Source organism: Lichenostomus cassidix, chromosome 6 (assembly GCF_008360975.1).
Source record: "Lichenostomus cassidix isolate B80296 chromosome 6, HeHo_3.0, whole genome shotgun sequence".
NCBI lineage: Eukaryota > Metazoa > Chordata > Aves > Passeriformes > Meliphagidae > Lichenostomus > Lichenostomus cassidix.
In genome coordinates this window covers 19,384,247-19,406,575 of record NC_139487.1, presented here as the reverse complement: position 1 = coordinate 19,406,575, position 22,329 = coordinate 19,384,247, and the positions used below count along the sequence as shown (strand labels likewise).

General features: G+C 46.4%; 1 protein-coding gene across 5 annotated transcripts in view; it reads left to right on the top strand.

Moving 5' to 3' along the window:
* The first annotated feature begins 8,906 nt into the window (after positions 1-8,906).
* The window catches only part of LOC146435425 (uncharacterized), a 31,534-nt gene continuing 18,111 nt past the window's right edge, over positions 8,907-22,329 (top strand). For 2 of the 5 annotated variants that reach the window (XM_085065458.1, XM_085065457.1), the window contains exons 1-2: positions 8,907-9,174; positions 19,059-19,912. In XM_085065458.1, coding sequence (XP_084921584.1) covers positions 9,126-9,174; positions 19,059-19,912 — 903 coding nt within the window. In that variant the 5' untranslated portion in view covers positions 8,907-9,125. Of the gene's footprint in view, positions 9,175-9,270; positions 9,385-19,058; positions 19,913-22,329 lie in introns of those variants that run through there. The other 3 variants (XM_085065459.1, XM_085065461.1, XM_085065460.1) reach the window with 3 other exon arrangements.

Genomic DNA, 22,329 nt, shown 5'->3' with positions numbered 1-22,329 from the left:
TGGAGCCTTGCTGAAAAGTCAGACTCTAGCTTGGTGCCTCCCTGGCAGCCAAGCTCACCTGAAATCTGCTCTGCAGCCCTTTGCAGCTCTTCTGAACCCTTCCTTGGTTTCCTGCTGCCTCCTCAGCCTGCACAACACAGGTTATCAGGGCAAGGGTAAGGCTGGTCCCTGCTGATTTTGACAGACTGGAACTTGATTTATTCAGTTTGCACACTTGGGTCAATACTTTATTGTGTCTTTGCCTGTTCCTTTACATTAAAACTATCTTGGGAGCAAGCAAATTGTGCTATCAGACTTTAATTCACTAAGTTTCAAAGTTGGGTCATTTGGAGGTCAGTATTCTCTCTTTTTTTATTTTTTCTTTTCTTTTTTTTTTTTTAAGAGCACTACCAAGAACTCTATGGAACATACCAAAAAAAGATCTCTTTGTATAAAACCACAAAAAATATATATGCCCGTTATCTTTACTTGGTTTGGAAACTTGTGTGTCAGTTCAACTGTATTGGCTTTCAAAAAGAATAGTTGTGTAGTGACTTCCTGGTGTACAAGTTTGGTGACATCTGTCCTCCATCCCATGAGTCGTAGAGCACTGCAGAGTCATGGAATGATCTATCACAAACCTCCTGTTATTTCAGGATACGGAAATATCTCTCAAGCTCTGTATATAGACTACGGATTCATCATGAGCCAACCTGGAAATTTCAGTCTGAACAGTGGTCTTAAATTAGTAAGTGCAGGGAAGTCTGCAGTAAAACAGCAGACTGTCTCCAGTCATCCCACACTAAACAAGCATACAAACAGAAGTAGAATTTTATAGATAAAAGCACAAATAGCACTGCTAAGATAAAAATCACAAAGGTCCCAACCCCTGAAAGTCCGTGGTAGTATTTAATTTGTTACAGTGGGCTTAGATCAGATCTTAACGGAGGGAATATGAATATAGCACTGGCATTTCCCATCTGGACCTAGAAGAGCCCTGCTTTGGGGTTTGTTTGGAAGGGAAGAAATGTCCCTTCATGATGAACTTGCTGTTGTTTTTCTGGGCAGGCATGGTCACTTACTGCTCATAGAAACAGTTTAATACACACTCACAACTTTAATGTTCAGGCAGCTTTACAAATGGGAAACAGTTTACTTCATTTTTTTCAGGTAGGGAGATGAAAAGCACAAAGCACTGAACCAATGTGCTAAGGAGGCAGAGCACCTCGGTGCTGGTGCCATATCTGAGTTCCTATGCCCATTCTATCAAATGAAGAGGTGCCAGATGTGGGGCCACACGGCAGCAGTCACCTGGTGCTGCACACAGTCAGGTATATGGACTATGGTGTAAGATCCACAGTCATGTTACCAACTTCAGTTCACAAACAGTGGAGCCACAGATATCCTCCGGGATGTCCAGAGGAAATACACACCCAAGAAGTGGATATCAGAGTTGTACACAAATGAAAGAGCATTGATTTGGCTTCAGCAAGAGATTTTTTTAAATAACAGGTTTGCAGAAACACATGCTATTTGTAAAGTACATCCTGGGATCATCCAGACAGGTCCTTGACTACTGAACACTATCTGCTCATCTCAAGGGCAGTTGTTTTCAACATTTTTCAGCCTGGGAAGCCCCTGCACTTTCCCCTGTACTACCCCTGTACCTTACTAGTGGAGGTCAGGTCTCATGCAATGTATTTAAGTCAGCTAACAGTCAGCCTGCTTTCCTCAGTTACTCCTCCCCAGTACTGGAGCAGCCAGATCATCAGGAACTGACAACCACTCCTCAAGGCCAAGCTTACAGTATCTTTTTTAGTGAGATCCCATGTGGCAACTCAGTGCTCCCATTGAATACTGGGACAAGCAAGCTTCATCATTTCACTGAAGGGGGGAAATCCAGGCTCACATACTGCATGTCAACAGTCCTCTGTTCCCACTTTTTTTTTTAGGTGTACAACAATATATACCCCCTCCAAGCAGGAAACAGTAAATTCTGTAATCAAACTGTGAAAGCACGATTATGAGTACAATTAAGGTGAAATATAGCCCTATTGAAGTTGGTGGGAGTTTTATTATTAACTAAAGTTTCGCCTCTGTGTTTCGGGTGGATAGTTATGCTGTTCAAGCAAAGAAGCCATTATTTAATCAAAATAACATTTATAATGCAGCATTACTATCATATTCGAACATTCAGGACATGTTTACTTTAACCAATTCTAATTGAATTGCTATACAAGAAAAATATTTAGTTCCATGGATGAGTGCACATATATTCAGGGGAAAAGCAATGCAAATTTCCCAGGATCTCATTAAGTGCTATTTGTACTGCTTTAAACTCTGGTGATGTTTTAGCAAGTCACATCCAACTTTTCTCTCGTACTCCACTGAAACAGATTGCCATAAAATGAGAGTGAGCATTCCCAAACTAAAGCAACTGCAGCATTTACAGTGATGCAGCATGTGCAACAAGGTAAAAGAAGCAGAGATCGCCAAACCCTCAGCCCCGTTAATTGCAAAGTTTAAGCACTTTCACAGCCACTGGGATTCCCCAGGCATTAAAAGCAAAGAAAAAAAGAGGCTGAGGAATGCTCTGGATACTCTCACTCGCCATCTCTGGGCCAGGATACAGTGTTGGCACCTGCCTGCAGACCCTGCCCAGCCTGGCTGATTCCCTGCAACAGATCAAGTGAGGGTGGACAGTACCCATTTTTCTGCGCTGTGCAGAGTCATGATGGGGATAGAAAAACAGGGCAAGCCCACATCTGGCTGAGCTCTCCAGGGATGCAGACACCTCAGACAGTGAAAGGGAGGCCTGGGTCAACAGCAGCACTCTTCTGAGTTCCTCCCATAATCTTTTCACACGATTTCATGGTGGAAAACTCCTGGACCCTTCCCTCATGCCTTCTACCTTTTCTGTCACAGTCCCCTGGTTTACCAGCTAGTTTCAAAAGTCTCCTCATGACAAAGAAGAACATGAAAGTATCCCACCCTTCCACAGAGTGACCCTGATCATGATTTGTTCTTTGCCAGAGCCACAGAAGCAACCCCCTGGCACCCCCACGACACCAAGGTCCCAGCAGAAAAGTAGGGCACCTCCCCCTCAGACACAGCTCAGCTTCCTTCCTTCCTTCCTTGGGGGCTGCCACTGCTCCTCAATCACTTTTGCCACTTTTCCTGCTCCTCACCACCTTTCCAGCATCACTCTCCTCCCCTTCTCCACTCACGCTTGACTACCCTACCAATGTGTGGCCCCAAGGTGCCCACCACTGCTTTGCTGCCCATCCCATCCCATCCCATCCCATCCCATCCCATCCCAAACCAACCCAAACCCTCCTCTCTTGGATGAGACCTGCTGCATACTCACTCAGACACCTGACCTCAAACCACTGGTGGAGAGGGGTGCAGGTGTTCTGGGGTGAGGGAACGGCTGATGGGAACCCACTCTGTGGCTGCATGTCACCATCCAGCCAGCACCATCACAGAAGGAAAACAGAGGGTTTGGGTTGCACTGTAACCCAGAAAGCAGCCAGCACAGCACAGTGCAGCTCAGCCTGCCTTGGCGAGGTATGCCAGCTTGTCCCTTGGCTGACAAAGGTGTGGATCCTGAGGGCAGGTAGTCCACAGGAAAGTGAGGGGAACTGTCTTGGCTCTGGAGGCCTAGAGAGCAGTGACTGAATTTAAGCGCTTGTTGTAACAGCTTTTGAAGTCAGCCCTTCAGCACAACTCAGTGAGCACAAAGGTGCTTCCATTGTGCACCAGAGGAAGCAATGTGTTTGGCAAGTGTTCTGGACAGCTGCTTCCCATGTGGTTCACCAGGGCTCTTTAGCACAGCAGGGTGGAGTGGAGACCACATACCTGCTCCAGGATCCAAACACACCTGGCATTTGAACCTTCTCTGCTCTGAAAAGGCTGATGGACACACCAGCAAGTAGAACTGGTGCAGAGCTAGGTGGCTGCTTTTTCTCCTGCTTTGTGTTTGGGGAATTGCTTGAGGCAGCAGTGTCCATGAGAGAGGCAGAGAAGATGCAGAGGGGTTTTGCTTGTACAGAGAGGGTTTGCTCATTTTGGGTATTAAGTGTTAATAAGTGTTAATTAAGTATATCAGATGTTGTGATGGAAGAGCAAAAACTGAAATGTATTTAGACTAAGACAAGTGTCTGGAGCAAGACACAAGATTTGCAAGGGTTACACATTACCTCTAACACAGTCAAGTGCTGCTCACTACCCCAACAGGCTATTTTTTGCACCATAAGTGCACTGCAGTGAAACAACTTCCCCTTATGTGACCCCAAACCTTCACCTGAACAATCTGTACACATTCAGGCCACTGCCACATTAGCAAGAGAACCATTTCACAGGAAGCTGGAGTCTTCTGGAAACTTCCCTTTACAGGAATGCAAATATGATGCAATTCCTCTTTGAACCCACACCTTTTTTTTTCCCCCTTGACCTGTCCCTCCTGCGAGGGGCTGCCAGTATGAGCTCCCCTGAGCCTGCCAGCACCCTGCTTGGCACCAGGCTCTGCAAGGCAACAGCCCCACGGCACCACGGTATCCCCAGGGTGGCACTGACACCCTGTGCAGACGTCACTTAAATGACATCAATACAGCACTGCTGACATGGCTGATCAGGCAAAGGTAGATAAAACCTAAGAAAGAGAAAAAGCCCTTACAGTCACCCATTGTCCAAGCCAACCCTGATGGATGCTGCACAGAACATAACCTCCCTGCCCTTTCTCTGCTGCTGGGGAGTACCCCCATAACACAACATTAAATCCAACCCTTTTCCCACACTGTCACACAGATATCGAAGGTCCCTCTGCCAGCCACATCCCAAAACCTTGCTTGCACCAAGAGTGAAAGAAAACATATTTAAGTCAAGAAGGTGATTGCATTGCACAGGGTCCTTTTGTGCCACACTGCTGGTGTACAAAACAACAGGAGGTAATCAAGCAACCTGTCCAGATCCAGCCTTTAACTAAGGGGTCAGGGAATGGGATGGAAACAAGGTCTAATATATATGTATGATGAAAGGTTGACAGTTATTTCATTGTGTGCTTCAGTGTGAAAACCACAGTGACAATGATACTGGAATGTGTTTCTCGTCACCACAAATACTTCACGCCGGGAGAGAGACCTTTTAAATGCATGAGAAACCCTGTGCTGTGGGGGATGCACAACTTAAAGAGGATGGGCCCTGAAACTACTTCAAAAAATCCTGTTCTCCCAGACAAGCTGTGGCAGAAGGAGATGAAATTACTTGCATGTGGGACATGCCTAAAGCCAAACACCAGAGGAACACCTCTTCCAGCTAGGAGAGCTCACCCATGCAGAGCTGCACCTGCGTGGGGATCTGTCCTGCTACTGCATAATTTGGCTCCCGGGGAGTTTTTAAAAACAAGAGTCACATTTGACAGGCATCCTCCTTTGCAACTGCAGAGCATCTCAGTGGACATGGTAGCAGTCATCTTTATGGAAGGTTTGGGATTGCACAGTAGTAGCTGAGGCATGAGGGAACACAATGGCCCAAACAACAAAGCAGTTTTAGGAGTCACCCCTGAATATATCTCCCTTGCTTTCTAGGCACTTAACTTAGGAACTGCACTACAAACAGACCTTGCCCGACCCCCTCACCCACCCTCTGTGGTGCAAGCAGCAACCTGTGAGCTTGTGCCTGACTTCTCCATAGTAGGGAAGTGCCCTCTGCTCCAAAGATGCTTCCCACAAGCCCCAAGTTAACAGAGATGACAAGAAACATAGGATGCAGCTGTATGCCCAAGGGATCCAGAGACTCAACAGCTATCCACACTTGTGGACTTCTTTGGGTGGAGAGTTTTCTTATGACTGAGGAAATTGATGCATCCATCAGAAATGAAGCTGATGCTGACTAAGAGGTTTTTCCTCTTCCTGTTACATCCTCTACAGCTCAAGAGGGAATTTCCTGCCCAGTTAAGATTTGGAGAGCCCATCCCACCCTCACAGCACATGGGTGAATGGGAAGCAGACCCAGCACAAGGATTGGCAGCTTCAGGGCAGATGTAGTGTGGGCCAAAAACCACAGGGCACCTGGTGATGTCGCCCCAGTCCCCAGACCAGGCTGTCCCAAGTCCATTTCCCTGCCTGGCTGGTTCCTCCCCATCTTTGTCCTCTGCCCCAGCACAGCAATGTACAGTTCAGCCCCAGTGCCCCATGCTCCCCTCACTAACAAGCTGGACTTCAGGGAAAAGGAGTCAATCTTCCTCAAAACTCCGAATTAAATGGTGAGATCTGGCAATGCTCTCTCTGCCAGACAAGAGATGAAGCTGCCGGATACAGGCATCTTCCCTTTTTTGTTGTACTAGAGCAGCAACTGGGTTCAATGTACACAGGGAATATGACCTTTCCCATGTCAAGGGTATTCACAAAGTTTAGACAAAAGCACATTAATAATCAGTTTCCTTTTTCTGCATTTTTCTCAAGCTTGGACACCAAAACGAAGTATCACTTTTGTTTCTTGCTTGTGGGCTGTTTTTGATGAGGGCTGGAATTGGTGGTGTCCACCCTTTGGAAGGTTTCACTGCCTTGTTCATAATACAAGCACAAAATAGTAAAATCTCCCTTTGGGTAGATACGTTTACACTGGCATAAAAGTCCTAAGCATGCTAATGCTTTTTCCAGATTCAGTGCTAAGCTATTCAATTGAAAAACATCTTTATGCTAATATAGCAAATAAACCTGAGTTGAAAAAATACATAAAACACAGTTATGCTACTAAAACTTTTCAAGTGTAGACAAAAATAATCACATACAACAACTAACAACAGCTTTGTGGAGCTCTCTAGACTATGAACATTGTCATATATTGTGTCAACACAGGGCATTTCCAATTTAATTTTCAGTTTCATACACACAAACACACCCTCTTGTGAGAGTACCTAGAGCATTAAAATCTTGTGCTCATTGCCAGCCATTTTCATTGCATGTTTGCCCTAGCCCAGGGCTAGAGTACTTGTCTTGTACACATTCCATGGGATATTTTATTCTTGTTCAAAAGCTTACTGTCAGTGGATTTTTTTTATTATGTTTGGTATCACAGTAATTTCTGTTGGCCTCAAGCACTTGTTGAACACAAGGGGGTAAACCAAGCTTAGAAACAGCCAGCTTGAGACTCCATAGGAACTTAGATTTCTGACAGCATCAAACACTTTGCTTACTACAAATTTGATACTTTTCAGAGAACTTTGATTTGCAGCTATTTACAGACATCAGCATTGCATCAGCATTGTAGCTTTTTCCTTCTCTAAACCAGCTATTAAAAAAAACCAAACTTTCCAGGTAGTGTAGGAGTGTGCTCAGCAGTGTACAAAACAATGGAGCTTAATGGCAGAAAGCAAGCAGCGTGCAATGGTAAATGGGCAGCAGAGCTGAAGGTGACAGGCTAATACTTTGTCCCCAGAATTCCTTTGGCTGTGCTACTGAATCCATGCTAAGGCATCTGTAACTACTCTTCTGCTGCTCTAATAATTAAGTCTGCCCACAGCAGCTGGGAGCTGAAAGGGGAGCCTGATCTGCTTGCATGGGCACCGCACAGCAGCACATCACACACCGAGCACACAGCACTAACCACAGCACTGTCTCAGTGCAGGAAACAGGGACCTCCTTCCCCAAGGGAACCTACAGCTTTCCTCCTCACCTGCCCAAAGAGAGTGGAAAACCTGGCTCTGTCCACACAACAAACCACACTCTTTGGTTTCCCAGAAAAACAGGAGTAGGCACTGGGTGCACAGTCAGTGCCTGGAGTGTTTCAAGGAAATCAGATGCAGCCCACAAAAACTCTATCCCACTGCAGTGGGAGGCAAGGGGAGAGCAGTTAAATCCTCCCAGCCTGAGGAGAAAGGATGCCTTTTAATGGATGACACAAATTTGGGAGCAATTAATAACTAAATACAAGAGCAATATGGTGGGAAAAGGGGCCAGTTGGACACCCTGTCTTTAAATTGTGGCTAGTGGCAATCAGCAAACTCCAGTAACTGCTACAGCACAAGGCCCTAATTCACTTTAATTGATACTTGGCCCTGAAGTGCGTATGGCAGAGGCACAGAAGGGCTGACACCTGCAGAGCAATGCGGCAACTGTACTGATCTCCCCTGACAGCTCCCCTCTCACCTCGCTTTCTCATGGCATTTGTAGCACCACTGGCTCTGTGATCTCCTTCAGGCCACTGATCCTATGGACAGCTGAAGTCCTCAGAATTAGGCCGGTTTAACCGGTGCAGCAGCACGTTTTCTCCTGAGAGTGCTCGTGTCAGCAGAAGTCTGGATGGGAGAGTAATGCAGGGACTGCTGCTCTCTTAGCAAGCAGAGACCCTGTATAGGTTATGGGGCTCCTTGCCATAGGGAACTTGTACTCCTTAAATCTAGCCTAGGAGTATTTTCCCATGTTTTCCAAGACAACACTCCAGTGGGCTCAACCATGCCCAGAGTATCCCAGAACACTTCGTGTCTGGCTTGCATGTTTGGAGTTCTCTCCAGTAGGGTGACACTGCAAACCTGCCCATGGAAGTTTGCACCCAAGGACAGTCCTGACACTTCCCCTTCTTACCCATAGCCTGCAGCCTCAGTTCAATGCAAAACCAAGGCAGTTTTGCATTGTGAACACCTAACATACAATTTAAATAGAGAACAAGAAAAAAACTGAAAAAAGACCCAACAAAAAACAACAAACCCACTCTACTCTCCTACTCTCCTCCCCACCCTAAACATTCCAGCCTTCCCTGCCACTAGAGAGGGGAGTTGTTTATTGACATTATGCAAGTACTGAAATATTTTTCTTTTTCTTCACTCCTGTCCTTTTTTTCCTCTCTCCCCCTCTCTCCTCCGGGGGTTGCAAAGGTAGCTCAAACCCCTCCAGTCATCTCGGCTTATCAGCCACAGGAGATACATTCCTCTGGGCTGCTCCCTTTATAAGTCACTGCTGGCCGGGCGCCCGCCCGCCGCTCCGCAGCCTCCGCGCCGGCAGCGCTGCCCGCTCCGCGCTGCCCCCGCCATGCCCTAGCCCGGCCCGCTCGCCCGCCGGGGGACGCGCAGCAGCTCGGCGAGGGTCGGCAGCGATGGCACCCGCGTCCCCGTGCCCCGCCCGCCCCTGAGGGCGGCTGCCGCCGCCGGGATGTTCAGCTGGCATCGGAGCTTCACTCTGGGAGCGTCCTGGAAGAGAGGTGAGTCCGCCGCCCTCCCGGGGCCAGCCGGCGGCTGCCAACACCTCCCCAAACCCGCACCCCCGCCACCCCCTTCCTTCCCCTCGGTACTTAGGACAAGCCCATCCCGGCCCGCCCTACTCCCGGGCCCCGCCGGACGGGCACCGCGCCGCTGCCGCCCCGGCCTCATGCTGCGCTCCCTGCTCTCCGGCTGCCTCTGTCCCCTCGCAGGTAAGGCTGCCATAAACGCGTCCCCTCTCGCTTCAGCCTCCGGCCCGTCAGCCCCCACCCCGGGGCCGGCGGGGACAAAGATCGCGCTTTAGGAACCCGGTTGATTTCCTCTTAAAATGGGCTTATTCCTCTTTGGGAAGCGTGGCAAAGCTTGCGAGAGGGGAGCAGGGGATGCGGGCCACTGTGGCTCCGAGCGGTCGGTGCTGAGCAGCACCCATCGGAACGGCTGCCCCGGCAGCACCGTGAGGCGGCTCGGGGCTGCGCTCCGCTCGTCGCGGCGCGGGCGATGGACATCAGCTCGTTTTCTAGGCTGCTGTATCCCAGTCCAGCAGCGATTGTCACGGGTTCGAAGTGTTTTACTTGCTCCCTCCTGTGCAAATGAGGGGACCCTGGCAGGGAAGGCAGTTATGGTCCTGCAGCTGATAACCTGTAACTTTTAAAGCCTGTTGTGCAAACAAATTATGTGGTCTCAGTTTGCCTTTTTCAGGCATAATGGGGCCACTCTATTTTATTCCTTAGCCAGAGCTGCGGGCTTTGAGATCACAAGCCCCAGGTAGCAGAATTCTCTTAGCATCCCTGTTTACCCCTCAGCTTGGCTTGTGGCAGCTGTAAACGAGATCGGCTGGTTCTGTCTCACTGGCTTCACTGCATTGGGCTGGTTTGCGTGGCATGGAGGTGGCTACAGACAGGGTTTGTCAGAGTGTAAATGTAGCATGCAATGCAACAGCAGGACGGTAAAGATGTTGCAAAACCCTTGTTTGGGGTGGTTATATCTCCTGGGGTCCTGACTTTCCATCCCTATGCCAAGCTCCTGCCTCCTGGGATTGCTGCAGCAATTGTTCCCATGGAGTCATCAGAGCTGCCACGTTCTTGGCCATCCACTCAGGTACTCAGTGCTTGGATTGTGCTTCCCAGCTATCCTGGTCTAGGGCAGAGCTCAGTGTGAGCTGGAGCCTCTCTGAGATGCCCTAGCCGGTAACTGCTGGGCGCTGTTGCCAGCAAGGCTGCTGAAGCACGTTGTTCTGCCTGGCTTCAGCCTGGAAACTGCTATCCAACAACCGAAGGGGCTCTAGAGCAATGCTGCTGTGACAACAGGCCAGCATCTCCGTAAGGTGTAGAGGGTGTTTGGAGAGTGTTTTATAGTATAGTGGAAATCGCTCATTTTTCCCCTGGATGTAATTTGACCATGAACTTGTTTCTTCCAAGATATATAGTGCAGACCTGACGGCAGGGTTAGGAGGTGAAAAGGAAGCTTCCTCTACCACATAGAAGTGTCCCTCAGCACCCAGACACAGCAGCATTGTTATTGGGGTAGTGAAAGCTTTGGTGGGGGAAGAGTTATCATACAGAGCACCGAGGGATCAAAAAGAGGTTCACCTAGAATTTTTCCAAATGAGAAACAGCAACAGCACTCTCTAATCACCTCAGGTAGAAAAAGGCACCAAATATTATATATGTCCTGGTTTGGACCAATCTTTATTCAGAAAGAGCACTCTGGGCTCTTTCTTGCAATCTTTGTGGCAGGGACTTAAAAGTTGCACCTCCAACTGCAACTTAAGATAGATAATAGAAACCAGAAAAAGAGTTGTGTTTAGGTGGCAGCTCAGTAACAGGGATTTAGGCTGGATCTTGCCTCCCTCAGGGGGCTGTTAAAGCAGAAGTATCAGGGTGGCAAGGACCTGTACCTGCAAGTTCAGTTTACTGCAGTTAAGGAATCACTGTGCATCAGCACCACCTCCTAATCATTTCACCAAGGGCCCTGTGTGGCCCCAGCAAGTGCAACAAACCCAAAACCCATCACTGCTCTCATTGTACCATAGAAGATTTTAGACGTGCGAGAGTATGGTTACACCTGTCCAGGGCTACCTTGTTTGAGCAGAAGCAGCTTTCCGGGGTTTTGCCAAGGGACAGCAATGCCTACACGTGAAGAATGGGTTAACAGTGACCTTTCTAATACAATTCTTGAGTTCCTTTGGCTTCAGTTGAAGCACTGGTGTCTAAATGGCCTTGGTCTTTGGGGCTATTGAACAGTTGTTTATCCAAGCTTATTATAGGCAATAAAACCTGAATTACTGCATACCTGTCATCCCTGGGGGGCACGTTCCATCCTTGAAAAGGGCCTCCTGTCTCCTGGTTATTTTCTTATTTTCTGGCTGAATAATCCTCTGTGATATGAGGCAGCCTGCAGATCAGATGTACAAGTAAAATTAGACAGTTTTTGCCAATGTGTGATATATTTGTTTTCATTTTCTGTTCAGACCCATCAGTGAGCTGTGTACTAAATAATCTTTTGGTGTTATACAGGGCTGCTCATGAAAGCACTGTTTCCTTTATTTAAGGTTTTGAACGTTTATCCTGGAGGAACACATGAGGATTTCCAATGAGAAGGATTTGCAGATCTTTAGTGACAGCTGTCATCTCCCTGACAAAAAATTTCACAAATAAGCACCATAGGTGATTGTAGGAGCTGAACCTCTTCCCTCCCTCCCCCCCTCCCCGCCCCGACTGATTACATTGTGGAGTAGGGAGGACTTGGGCACTGATCCTTGTGCACTGAAATTATCCTTGGCCTGATTTTCCCACTCAGCCATAGATACAAAGAAATAAGTTGCAGGGTAAATGCAGAAATGAGTGGGAGCAGAGCTTTAGCTGGTGGCATGCAGAGGGTCAGGTGTTGGTCTAAAAACTGGTGCCTGCCAGCCTACACAAGTAACTGATAAACCAGGTGGGCTGTGGGGACCTGCTGAGCCCTGGGACTTTCTGCCAGAGGTCACTAATCTATCAGACCTGTCGTTTGGTTTCAAAAACTTCACAGGTCACTTGGAATGAATAGGAGCAAGCTGTAAAAGTGTCAAGTGGCCTCTCTACTTGGAAATCCATTTCCTCTTTAGTTCACCCAACTATATCAATCAGTAAACAATCAATCAATCTCCCTCTCATTCCTCCTTGAATGCTTGAAAAGAACTATAATTATCTCCTTTTTCTAAAACATGAGTACTAAAGCAATGAATGTCTTCCTAGTCAAAGTCCTTGAACCCTGTTATCTTCCTCTCAGCATCTACTTTATATGGATTTATCACTACCAGCTGCAGCTGTAGGGACTTATAATATTTCTGGTGACATTACATTACCGAACTAGAATCCTAAGGAACCTCACACGCTTAACTAACATTGAGACTAGAGACCACCTTGGAGCCAAAGGATCTAAGTACTTTGTACTTCTTGTTCAAGGACTATCTGAAATCTCAGCTTTGTCATAACTATTCCTGTGCATTCAACATTTCAAGTAAATCAGATTGGATATGTACGCGTGAAATCCACGTGTATTTTACTTCTTCAGTTGAATAAATTGAAGTTTTGAGAATTTGGTCTATCATGCAAATACTGTTACAACATGGGAACATGTTCCTCTGCAAATGTGAATTTTTCAGTCACGACTCCAGTAAAATTAAAAAAAAAAACAACAAAAAAACAAAAAAAAAGGCAAACCAAGCAAAACAAAACAACCCCCCCCCCCAGCTTTCATATGACAGTGATTTTCAAGCCTTCACAAGCTTCTGCTGTTGTAGATAGAAATTGTAACTGGTGCAATGAAGACACCAGACCCTGCAATAAGCACTCCTTATAAATTTTTCAGCTCATGATTGTCCTAATTATTTAGGAGCAGCCTTGCTCAGATTGGGCAGCCCAAGATCCAGCAGCACACTCAGAATGCTTTGATTGGCAGGCATTGGGAAGGCAGATCATTTGCAGACTTTTGGTGCCAAGCAGCACCTCTGTCATTGCCAGGACTGGGATCAACAGTCCAGTAAAGCACCGGGTAGTTGGGAGATCCCCACCTCGTGGAAATCCATGGCAAAGCTGTGGAGATACATTTTTCTCACAGAGGGTCAATTAGTAGTGGTTCTTAATTTTTTGCAGTGGGGACTTTGTTGGTTTGGTTTGGGTTTTTTGGAAATGCAAGAGTAATTCAGTTCTTGTGAGCACTGAGGTCCTGTCCGCGCAATGCTGCCTTAGCCCAGGCGGGGAGGTGACACAGCTCCCGCAGGCCCTTCTTGGGGGCTGCTGAGGAGCTGCCAGCACGGCTCCAGCGCCCAGCCCCACCCCTCAGCACACATGGGGGGAAAGTCATCAGCAAAAAATGCCTATTGTTTCAGAAAGGAAGTGACCCCTTCTCTCTTAAATGCTGGGAAGTTGAGACCTCATCATTGGTGAGAAAAAAACCCACCTCTTCGAAATAAAAGGGAAATACCACCTGAGCCGTACTGCCAGCAGTGCTAGAGAATGTGGCACAGTGACAGAACTAAGGGAGACCTTTTGTAAAGGAAGGAAGGAAAATGAGGGAATGCAAGGACTGAATGGGAGAGGCAGCCTTTCATTTCTAGGTCATGAGTTTGACTCCAGTACACCAGTCACTGCTATCTAATGATTCTTCAAAAGGCCACAATCATCTCTTAGTCTGTTACTTTGAGGCCACAGCCCCATCACAGAACCACTCCTGCATGGCAGGGTTTAATCCTTGGCACAGCTGGAGCCAGAGAGGTGTTAGTAGGCAGGTTGTGTCCTCTAGAGGATGCTGAAAAAAACCTTTCCTGGTTCTTTGCTTGTGCTCCTTACTCCTGTATTTAGGGCTAAGCAGATTGGTAGAAGTGATGTGGTTTGACTTTGGTCTTCCTTTGCAGGCAGCTGTGCAAAGTCCCTGCTACTCCAACAACCCAAGTCATTGGTGATGCCCTTTATTTTTGATAGAATAATAAAGTTGGAAAGTACTGGCCTTATAAACTGCAGTGTATGGGGTGTTGCATGTCTTGTGGCACAGCAGCAGGAAGAGGATTAGATTCTGAGTATCTTTGGGCTGTTCACCCTGCACAACCCTGCCAGCACCACCCACTGTGGATGGGCTCGCTGTGCATATGAACCTTGCAGCAGCTCTGGGGATGAGCAGAAGGCTGCCATGGCTCTAACTCTGCATGGCAGTAGATGGAGACAAGCAAAGCTTTGGCTCCAGTTGCGCTGTGTTTAACAGAGATTCTCCCCATGCCAAGTAGCCTCCAAATCAGGATGAACATTTTGAGAAGACAGGTGGGCAGAGGCTGGAAGGGAGGAGAGCAGCAAAGGCCAGGGCTGGTACGGTATGGCTCTCTACTGCCAGTTGCTGTGCTCATCCCACTGCCAGCCTGGCCTCTTCCTGTCCACTTCCATTAGTCATATACATCAGAAGACCATGTGCTGTCCTACTTAAGTCAGTGCATTAGAGGCCAAGGATCCTCTCAGGGATATAGCAGAGCTTAACAGGTCTTGCACTGAAGGAATTGCCAGTGAAACACAGCTTTTAACCACAGGCATAGATGCAAAAAAGAAAAAGTCAGACAGGGGTTTTCATACTTTGAAGCATGGGGATTTGGATACAGACTTGGGCTTGGTTTACTAGAAAGGTGGAAGCTTTTGCAGGAATTGGGCTTGAGCAGGACTGGAAATGCATAGGAGTTTTGCCTAGGCAGTCGTTTGAGTTTATCCTGTGCATCCAACATACTTGGGATAAAGAAATTGCTCGAAAGTAATTTTATGTTTAGATATCTGCCCTCCTTCTCCTGATTAGAGATCTCTGTACTAATACACTAATACACCTGACAGCTGCTAGTTACTGCGCAACTGGAAAAATACACTTAGACTTAAAACTCTCAAGAAAGGGAAGCCTTGGGACAGGAGCTGATGGAAGGGTATTTAGCGTTGAAAGATTTAAGTTTCTGTTAGTCTATGCTAACTGCCATCATAGAAATATCCTAGAAAGAAATTCAGAAATAATGCAGAGCAAAGTTCTAGAGACTTGGCTGGGGACTCTCCTTTCACTCCAAATCAATTACCTTCAGGTATTAGCTAGTTCACTATCACCTTGTGAGTTGGGAAGCAGGCTGATTCTCCAGCTTTACAGGCGCAGGAAACCCAGTTTCCCAAGGTTACACATGATAGCTTACCATGAGTTACAGGCATATATTTCAATCCAGGGACCCCTGTATATTTCTAGGGTGATTACAGAGCCATATAACTCTTTGAGAGGACTACTAGGCACGTAGCACAATCTAACCTGAGACAGTGTTTGCCTGGGCACACATATTGAAGATGCTTCAGGAACCTGTATTGATTCTGAAGCATGCACGCAAAACTCCACTCCTTCCCTGGCTGCCATAGCAGCGTACCAGCCAGCTCCCTAAAAACTAGAGCATTTGCTTCCTTACCCCCACCCCAGAAGGGTGTGGAAAATCAGTCTGCGGAAAAGAAACAAAAAACAACAGTAACAACAACAACAATAACAACAAAATCTTGGCTGAATTCCCGGGAACAGCAGTGTCAAACCTGGCTGGCCTCCAGCACAAGTAAATACATTTTACCATTGTTAATGCCACCGTTCAGCTCTCTGCAGCTCTTCACACCTCCTTTCAGAAGCCTCTGTGCAGGATTGTTTGTAACCATACCCCCGCAGCACACTCCCTCCAGTGCAAGACAGGAGTTATCTCCCTTCTTTACTTTACTCAGGGCCCCTGGCATTGCTAAACAAAGTACTTACTGGCCAAACTCTCAGCCAAAATTAGCTGTCACAGTTCTGTTAAGGGCCCTGGAAATGAGTTAATTCCTAGCATCTGAGGGTCTGGTCACTTTTTTTTGTAATTGTGCAGATGAGCTTTAATTGCATCATCACTGGTGTTTGTTAGCAATATGCTTGAAAGAACTGAGTGGTTTTGTATTTCTCTTTCGAGATCTCTAGCAGAAACAATCTGTTTGTTGGAAGGCCCATGGTTTAGATTCTATAATCCAGTTAACAGCGAGGAAGAGAGACTGTTCTGTCAGCGAGGTGCAGCAAGAATAACTTGAGTTTCAGGTCACTGCCTTAATCATCGGAGATCTTTCTACTGTAGCACAGATGGCTTCACTGACCATGAGAAAGTGTAATTGAATAAATGAGGACGAGGTGCCTAAGCGTGTTGCAAAATCCTGTTGTCCTTTGCCACTATTGTGATCTTGCGGTAGGGGGATGATAACTTTTTGCATCATCACTGGGCGTTGGAAGAACAAATGCTTGAGCACTGTGGTTAGCTGGACCTGACAGTGCTGAGAGCAATGGTTTGCAGCCTTGAACAGATAATCAAGAAATTTTTGTGAAACATGTTGCTAGTGACCACAGTAAGGAGAGAGCAAAGGACTGTTGTTTGCATCAAGGTGGCCATCCCAGAGGGTCAGAGATTCCATCTTATTTTATATCTTTTCTATTCCAACCAAACCTTGTTCACATTGCAGCTTTTGTAGTCATAAAAGATATGCATTGAAGTGTCTGACATCTTCTGTAAGTAGCAAGACGTCATTTTAATATGCTACTTCCTGATTTTAGACAAATATTTGTGTAGGCCAGGGTAAAACCAGTTAAGCAAGAAAAAAAAGGGGCAGATTGAAAGTGAGAGAATTCCCAGTCAAAGGAAAGCATGGTATGATTAATAAGTGAGAGCAATCAGTCTGTGGGAAGGAACTACCATTGCATATAGTAATTCCTGGTAAGAGTGACACCTGTATGATTTGTTCTTAAAAATAATTGCAGGAATGCAACTGCACTCCTCCTGACTCTCAGTGGTTTTGTTGGCCAGCTGGGGTAGTGATGCCATCAGGAGAGCCTGTAAGCTTTGTACTTTTCATGCAGATACAAACCTTTGTCTCTCGCTGCCAAGAGGTGTTTGCAGCTGAACAGGTAGATCCTCTGGGCTCCAAATCAAAGTGACTCCCGTTCCGCCTTCTCCTTTTAAGACCTGGCACCGAGCTCCCTCATAGAGATGTGTTTTGCTGTGTGTGAAGCTGCAAACCAATCACTGTATTGTCCTCAGTTCAGGGTCTCTCATGCTTATCCCAAAAGTGGAAGAATAACAATACACCCCAGCAACAGGCAGCTCCTGGTGAGCTTTCCTGGGCATTTCCTTGGGCAATGTCTTTTTCTTGTCCCCCACCACAGCAATGTACTGGTGCTGTACTGCTTAGGTCTGGCACTGCCTGTCCCAAACATGGCTCTTTGTACTGGGGAGATGCCTGTGAATCCTGCTAGAGGGAGGCAGTGCATTTCTGTATATGATAAACAAGACCTTAAATAAGGGTTAGTAGCACTACATGCCCAAGTGCCACAAAAAGCCCATCAGATGGGATTATCTATCATTTACCAATGACTGCCCTTTATGAAAATCCAGTGTAAAATATTAAATCAGTGGGTGTCTATGAACAGCAACGGGCATGCTTCAGTGGTATCCCAGGAAATTCTCAAGATCAAATAAAGAGAATTTAAATAAAGTACAAAATGATCCGTGTAAGAGTTAGCTTGGCCTTCATGAGTAAAATTCTCCCTTTTACTCCCATGAGTAAAAGTCTCCCTTGTCTGAGTACATTGCAGAAAGCAAGCTGGAGGACGGAAAGCTGGAAAATGTGTTGTTTCTGAAACAGGGAGCTTTCTGGGTTACCATGAAGGAGAGTGCTCCCTGCTCCACTGCTGGTGGGGTGGACCTCAGGCTTTCCTGCCTACCTAGGGACACTTACATTACCAGGAGTTAGTTTGTGAAGCTGCTCCTGGTTTGATTCAGGCAAAAAGGAAGAGGAGAGGTGAATTAAGTAGAAAGTAAGACATCCAGAATAGTGTATGCCTTGTAGCCCTCTGAGGTGCTCCGGATCAGACACTAATAAGGGAAAAGATACCAGAGAAACAGAAGTTTTGTTGTGCATCAATTTCTGGTTCCAAATCCACAAATATACAGATTTGGACAGATTTGGAACTGAGATTTGCAGTTTGCTACAGGGTAGATGCAGAACTTTCACACTGGCTTTCATACCATCATGATCTAGAAGTCTGCACTATGAAATATTATATTTAAAAAAAAGTAAGAAAAACCTGGGGGCAGATCTTCGACTCCTGAAGATCAGCCTTTCATACAGAGACTGTTCTATCACATTACTGTGTAAAATAACTGTGATTTGAAAACAAGTCGTCTTTGTCCATGTGCAAAAAGCTGTTGAACAAGGCTGCCCCCATCTTCTTTCTCTTTACAAATAAGGCAGTTCACTTAAAGAAATTACTTCATAGCTAAAACTACACAGAGTGAAAAAGGTCTCATTTGCTTTTCTTATTAGAACTTGATTTTTGTCACCTGTACCTGTGTGGGGAATACTGCAGAGAATACCAAAGAGTTTTCAAATTGCTTGTTGCAACCCAAAATTCATGTAAGCCTGTGGAAAGTCTGATTTCATTTTACTCTTTTTTTCTGCTGGTTTAGAGTGCATTTAATCATACAAAATATTTAATATTAGGTTGAAAGAACATACACATCTCTCCATCTATACACAGGTAATTACTAAAAAGCCACCTGGCTACATGTGTTATTTTCTACCTACCTACCAAATCAGAATTGTGCTTTTATGAGCCCCCCTGAATGATTCCGAGGCTATGAAACACAAGGCTTTTGTTGCAGCAAAGCCTACAAGAAGGCTTCATATAGCTCAAGAAAAACAAATTAGGGCTGTCCCAGTCTACCGCCTTTGTATAGGCAGTTTTACACTCCCCATCTCTCAGGGGATGCATTAGACACTGAGTTCCGTAGCCTCCTGTGACCTTCTACTTGTTTTCTTTCTTTTACTTGTTTCTGTTTCTTAAGCAGGTAAGAAGAGCCCACCTGCTGAGGACAAAGTCGTGTTAACACACATGAAAATACTGAGCAATGAAGGAATTCAAAACCCAGCGTTAATCCTAGAGGCTCCAGCTGACACAGCCTGCACAGAAGAGTCCCATCTTCCTGGTGCCAGTCTCCCACGAGACTGCCTGGCAAGTCCAGGTGCAGCAGCCGCACCGGCAGATCCAGACTATGCAGATGACCCGGCAAGCACCGACTACGTAGCCACCCTGCCCGACCTCAGTGCCTTTGAGTCCAAGTGCCGGCTTCACAGATTCTCCAAATTTGAATCTGAGGACTCAGGGGTTGAGTTACCAAGTGGGGCTAATTCTCCATCAACGCCGACGGGCTCAGAGAAGAGCTTTGTGCTTCCCAGCAGAGACTCATTTTGTGACTCGGGTGTGCTTAGCACCTCTTCTTCTCCGGAAATTGACCACCAGTTAATGAGAACATGTGAAGAACATGCCAGAAAAGACAGCCTCCAAAATCCAGAGAGCAAAAAGCAAGGTGATTACTACAGCCAGGAGTCAGATGCTGTACAGGATCCTACACCTTCCCTTGAAGAGTTCAATGTCCCTCAGGAAGAAAGTCCAGATGAACGTTTTGACCAGAGTGACAGGCAGTCTCCAGAAAAGGAACCTACCCTAGAGATAAACCTTTCCAGGGAAAGCACTCTTTCCACCCCAGGTCCCATAGAAGAGCCAAAGACAATTGCTGACAATTTCCCAGAGAATTTTGGCAGTATGCAAGACCTTCAGATCCATGAACACCAGCTGAAGAAGTACCCCACAAGTGACAGTCTGGATGAATACATGGATGAATGCTGTAGACTGAGTGAGGTAAGAAACACCTAAACTGAATCTTAAATCTAGGCCTGTCCAAACACCCTACTCAGTGTTCAAGTCCTGTTTTTCACAAACTACATCACATCTGAATGAGTTTAGAATATCTCCTCTGAAACTGTTTTAAGTGGTAAAAAATGGTAATTGGTTTTTCAGTTTTCCTTTCATACTAGTAAAACTCAGAAGTAATTCATAAATATCAGGTCTAAGTAAAGATGACAGATGACTCATGGATATCCAATGTTTCAAAAAGCCCTAGATTAGAGGGTGGACTTGATTTTGGTCTCAAAATGAAGATTATGAAGTTAGTCATCATCCTCTGATACATGAGGTGGGGGTCAGAACATATGTTTGTTTTCAAGGCCAGGTTATTCCTATCTCTGCAAACAGCTGGACTGCTTTTGGGACTGAAATTTGTGAGGAACTTGTCTAAGGGTTAATTCATTTCTGTCCAGGCCTGTTGTGTCCTGTTGAGCCAATTGCCTCAAATAATGCATTATCAGGGAGCTAATTCACAAATTCAGATCTTTGTCGGCCTGGAGGTGGAGATGCCATTTTAACTTGCAAGCATAGCTGTGATGGACCAAACTGCAAAGACCTAATTTCAGCAGGCTGTCCCACTCCATAATCCCTCTTCCCTGTTGCTGGGTACCCTGTTCCACTGACAGGGTATACAGAGCCCTTCTGTGCACCTTCTCCTATAGCTGGTGCTGGCACACATTACCCCCAGTGCTCTGCCTGGAGCCTCATGCTGCTGAAGTGCACACAGATCTCTGCCTTGCCTGCACACTGTAGTGGACTCCAGGAACCAGCAAACGAAAGATCTCAGTGGGGAGCTGATTCTTGACAGAGAGACAGACCAAAGAGCCCCATGAGCAAAGGGAAAGAAGAAGGGGAGACTAGGTGAAGAGGGTCACACAAACACACAAAAGCATCAAATGGTGCCTAGCGGGGATTTCTTTTTGGGGCATTCATTGTGGCAGTAAGTGATGAATTGGAATTGGAGATGGGTGGGAGGAAGCCAAGTGAAAAGTGATGTGTGCTGTGCATGTAATTTAACCATGACCTCCCGGCCCTGAACAATCAGATGCTGGTCTTCCTCTCCAGCATGCCAAACCTTCTTGAGCAGTGAGGAAGGTCAGAGAAGTCCCATCTCTGTTAACATTGCATATCAAGGCAGTACAAGCAACACACAATCCATCTGAGCAGTGTTTTCCTCACCAGATCTGTCTCACACATGGCAGAAGACATGTCTCTTTTGCACAGATCCCAAACAGACTTGGCCATTTGGCAGAGAGTTCAAGAAAGGATCAGAGCAGAATCTGACCATAAAGAGACTTCATAAAAAGTTACCTAATTTCTCTGTTGCACTCTGGAGAATTTGCAGCCAGATTTGGTCTTGTCTGACAGCTCTGTATGCCCGTGAAATTCCTTTAAATCCTTGGTGAAATGGGGCCTCAGTTTCCCAAAGCAGAGCATTTAAATAAACAAGAGAATGAATTAGAAAGAAGCTGAAGAGGAAATGAAGCTCTTGGTGGCTTATCTTCCCTCCTTTTTAATATCCTCACTGGCTGAGTGCTAAAGCTCTGTGCCCTAGAGCACTTTTCTGTCTTTGTTTTTTGAGCTGTATAAATACAGCTGTGACTTGGATGCTGGGGAAGTTTGCCCCTCTTCACAGTACACCTCCAGGCTGCTGTATCTCAAGAGCAGCACTCCTCAAACTGCTGGGATGCCAGGTAGCACCAAAGCCGACTAGGACAAGAAATGCCCATGGGCTGCTGCAGAGCCTTGCAGCAGCTGCTGCTTTGTGTGCCTCAGAGCACCAGGACAGCCTCTGGCAGCTGCAGAGCCTTCTGCCCTCACCATATCTGCACCAGGCTGACATGCCCTCACTGTGAGAAACAGAGACCTGTTCAGAAGTTATGTTCAGATGATCATCTGACCATACAGCTGATGGATGCATCTTGGTTCATCTCATCTGAGGCTCTGCTCCAGGCTTTCTCTGTGGTTTTCACATTTGCCTGTAACCTGTCCAAGACACATGGTACTTAGAAACCAATCTCTGCTATGGCCTGATGTTTTCTGAGGGATTCAGATATCCCTGGAAATGAATCAGTGTTGTCTGCAAGAAAGCAGGCCAGCACAGCATATTCCCACCCTGCTTAGCAAGAACATGGCAAACCAAATCACTCCATCAAATCAATTCCTGCTGCATTAAATTAATGTTGATAGAAATGCAAGAGTGCTTACACTGGCTTATAATGAATGCTAGGTGAGAGCATTATTTAATTATAGATGACAGCATCTTCCTCAGTTCTGTTGATGGTTTGGGGAACTTTCAAGTAACAGAAGAGCAGTTGAGTTTTCCCAGCCCAGCTGGCTGTGGCAATGCCAACAGCAGTGCTTACTGGCTC